General features: G+C 48.5%; 1 protein-coding gene across 1 annotated transcript; it reads right to left on the reverse strand.

Moving 5' to 3' along the window:
* Positions 1–621: 621 nt before the first annotated feature.
* Positions 622–960, reverse strand: PPTG_22196 (hypothetical protein; the record flags this gene model as incomplete). Its single annotated transcript, XM_008902367.1, has 1 exon — positions 622–960. The coding sequence occupies one exon, from the start codon at positions 958–960 to the stop codon at positions 622–624; it is 339 nt and encodes a 112-aa protein (XP_008900615.1).
* Between the last annotated feature and the right edge of the window lie 1,496 nt (positions 961–2,456).

Below are 2,456 nucleotides of genomic sequence, written 5' to 3' on the forward strand. Positions count from 1 at the left end.
CGAGTCTAGGCCGACAATAGACACTTTTGTAGGTGACAGTAGACACAAATGTGCAGCAGTACACAGGGACAAGCTATACAGTCCATCCGTAGATATATTACTGGCCTATGGAGTACACACCTGGCTCGTGCACATGGAACGGACTCACATGCGTCGCAGTTTACGACTCGCAGATCCACTCAATTGGCAACCAGCCAGTCCGCTCCTGGCATTGCATCTAGCACAACGGATACCATTCAAAGACTTGAAACTAGTAGACCTACCACAACAGTATTATGCCTCCATCGCAGAACTGGTCAAAACTTGGGGTGTTTCGGAGCGAGGATGAATATGGCAAGTATCGATGGAAATCGTTCTGCTGCTCTGTCGTGCGTGGTGTGAGGACATTTGTATGTTCTATTTGTCCTGGAGACCACGAAATGATTGAGCGACATCTGCATTGCAAGAGCGTAACGTGTCAACCTACCGGAGCCTCTACGAGATGCCGTGTTCGATGGAAAGTACGCCAGTGCCCTACAAGCTCTCTCTGGATTATACTTACCAACAAAGCTGCTCACATACGCGGTGATGCTGCTTGTGCGGTCCCACCGCGCCCAAAAGTGACCCCAGAAATGAAGGCGTTCATTCATCGGATGGATGAAAACGCTGTTCCACCTCGTCTAATTTGGAGCAACCTACTGCGAGCACCTGATGTCCCGAGACCAGTGCTAGGCTATCCTTCATACACCCAGGTTCAGCGTAGTGTCCGATATATACGCTGGCTTCAAGGATCGAAAAAAACTCGATTTTACGCGTGCGGGAACTCGTGCGCACGAAGGCATACTTGGCCGACACGGATCCTGAAACAGCTTTCGTATTTGAGAACATGGAGGATGAGGATGGATTTCCATTTATAGGAAATGGAGAGAACGAACAGCCACTGATTTTGGGGATCACTACCTTGAAACTATTACGAAGCATCTTGGAACTACAGAGCGAGGAACCATTCCTTATTTTTCACTTGGACGCTACGGTTAAGCTCAGCGATCTTGGTTACTCGGTTATTGGCTAAAGTTCTTGCCACAACCCAGCGGGTAGCAGTTTTTCGTACGCCTGAGGAATCGGTTGTTCGTGTTCGGTATCATGGTGACCAAGAGCGCGATAACGGTGATATTCTCGACATTTCTGGTATTGGTGATTCTCGGGTGGAGAGTGGTATGATAGGGAAAGATCTCGTCAGTACTGAAGGATGCCTCACGGATATGAAAAAAAAGACGGCAGCAACATTCTATAAGCTAGCCGTAAAATGGTCAGTCCGGCGCGCGCATCATACTGGAATGCCGCCAGGAGGGTGGCTTGTTCGTACTCGCACTTTTGAGTGCATGTGTGCCTACTACAAGAAATTCTTGTCCTGCGCTCATGTAATATGTGGTCGTATGGCGTTGGGGCTTAGTGTGCCAGGCGTTGGCGGTCTGCACATGCAACTTAAGGATCGTAGAGTTTGACTCTCACGCAATAAGAGGCCAAAACCAGCGGGACACTCAATATTACGCTGCAACGACGAGAGAACGCTTTCATATGCCGAAAGAGGTTGTTGCCCTACGACGACAGAGGCTGTTGCCCTACGACGACAGAGGCACACCTCACTTTATCACCTGGTTTAGATACCATAAATTCGTCGGTGGAGGCATTTCAATATGAATTTCATTCTGAAAGTGCCCCGTTGGAAGAAAGTACAAACGGTACTTGTGAAAACAATACGGCCGCTAGGAGTGAATGTCTCGGTGTTAATTACATCGACTTTACTGGTGACAGTGAGACCGTAGTGTCGGAACACGTTGGACTTTCCAATTTCCATACAAACGATTTTAAATCGCAAGGTGCAACAGTAACAGCCGAAAGCCAACTTCAGAGTACAGTTAGCAATACAGAATCCTCCGCGCTTTCTGGGGTATCGAGAGTCGACATTGTGTCGCTGTTGGCTCCTGCGTCTCAACCCCCGCTGCAAATGGCGTCCCCGATCCATTCCAATCCTGGATTTGATGAACAGATCATAATCCGCAGACAGATAGGCAGACCTCCACTCGCCTCCCCTGCTCTAGACATTCAGTATCTGTTGCGGTAATAACGTACTGTAAGGTGATAAATGCATGTAGATAGTCGACTAAATTTCCACATAGCGGTGATCCTACTTGTATCAATTATACAAGCCTACTCGTCATCAACTTTTGTAGCGCCAAACAGCGCCACCTCGTGTCCACCGTATCTTCGTTATGCCAATTGTTTGATTCACTTTAATACGCTTTTGCTTTTTGCTCTTGCCATCATCCGTCGCCGCATCCGTGGGGGCCGACATACCTTGTCTTCCAACACTGGTATTGAATATTCAGCAACGTCCGGCATTGCCCACCGGCCTTCCCAGGAGGGTGCCGTCGCCTTACTGTGCAAAATAAACTATGCATGAAGCAGAACTTCCG

The sequence above is a fragment of the Phytophthora parasitica genome, assembly GCF_000247585.1.
Source record: "Phytophthora parasitica INRA-310 unplaced genomic scaffold supercont2.13, whole genome shotgun sequence".
Classification (NCBI taxonomy): domain Eukaryota; phylum Oomycota; class Peronosporomycetes; order Peronosporales; family Peronosporaceae; genus Phytophthora; species Phytophthora nicotianae.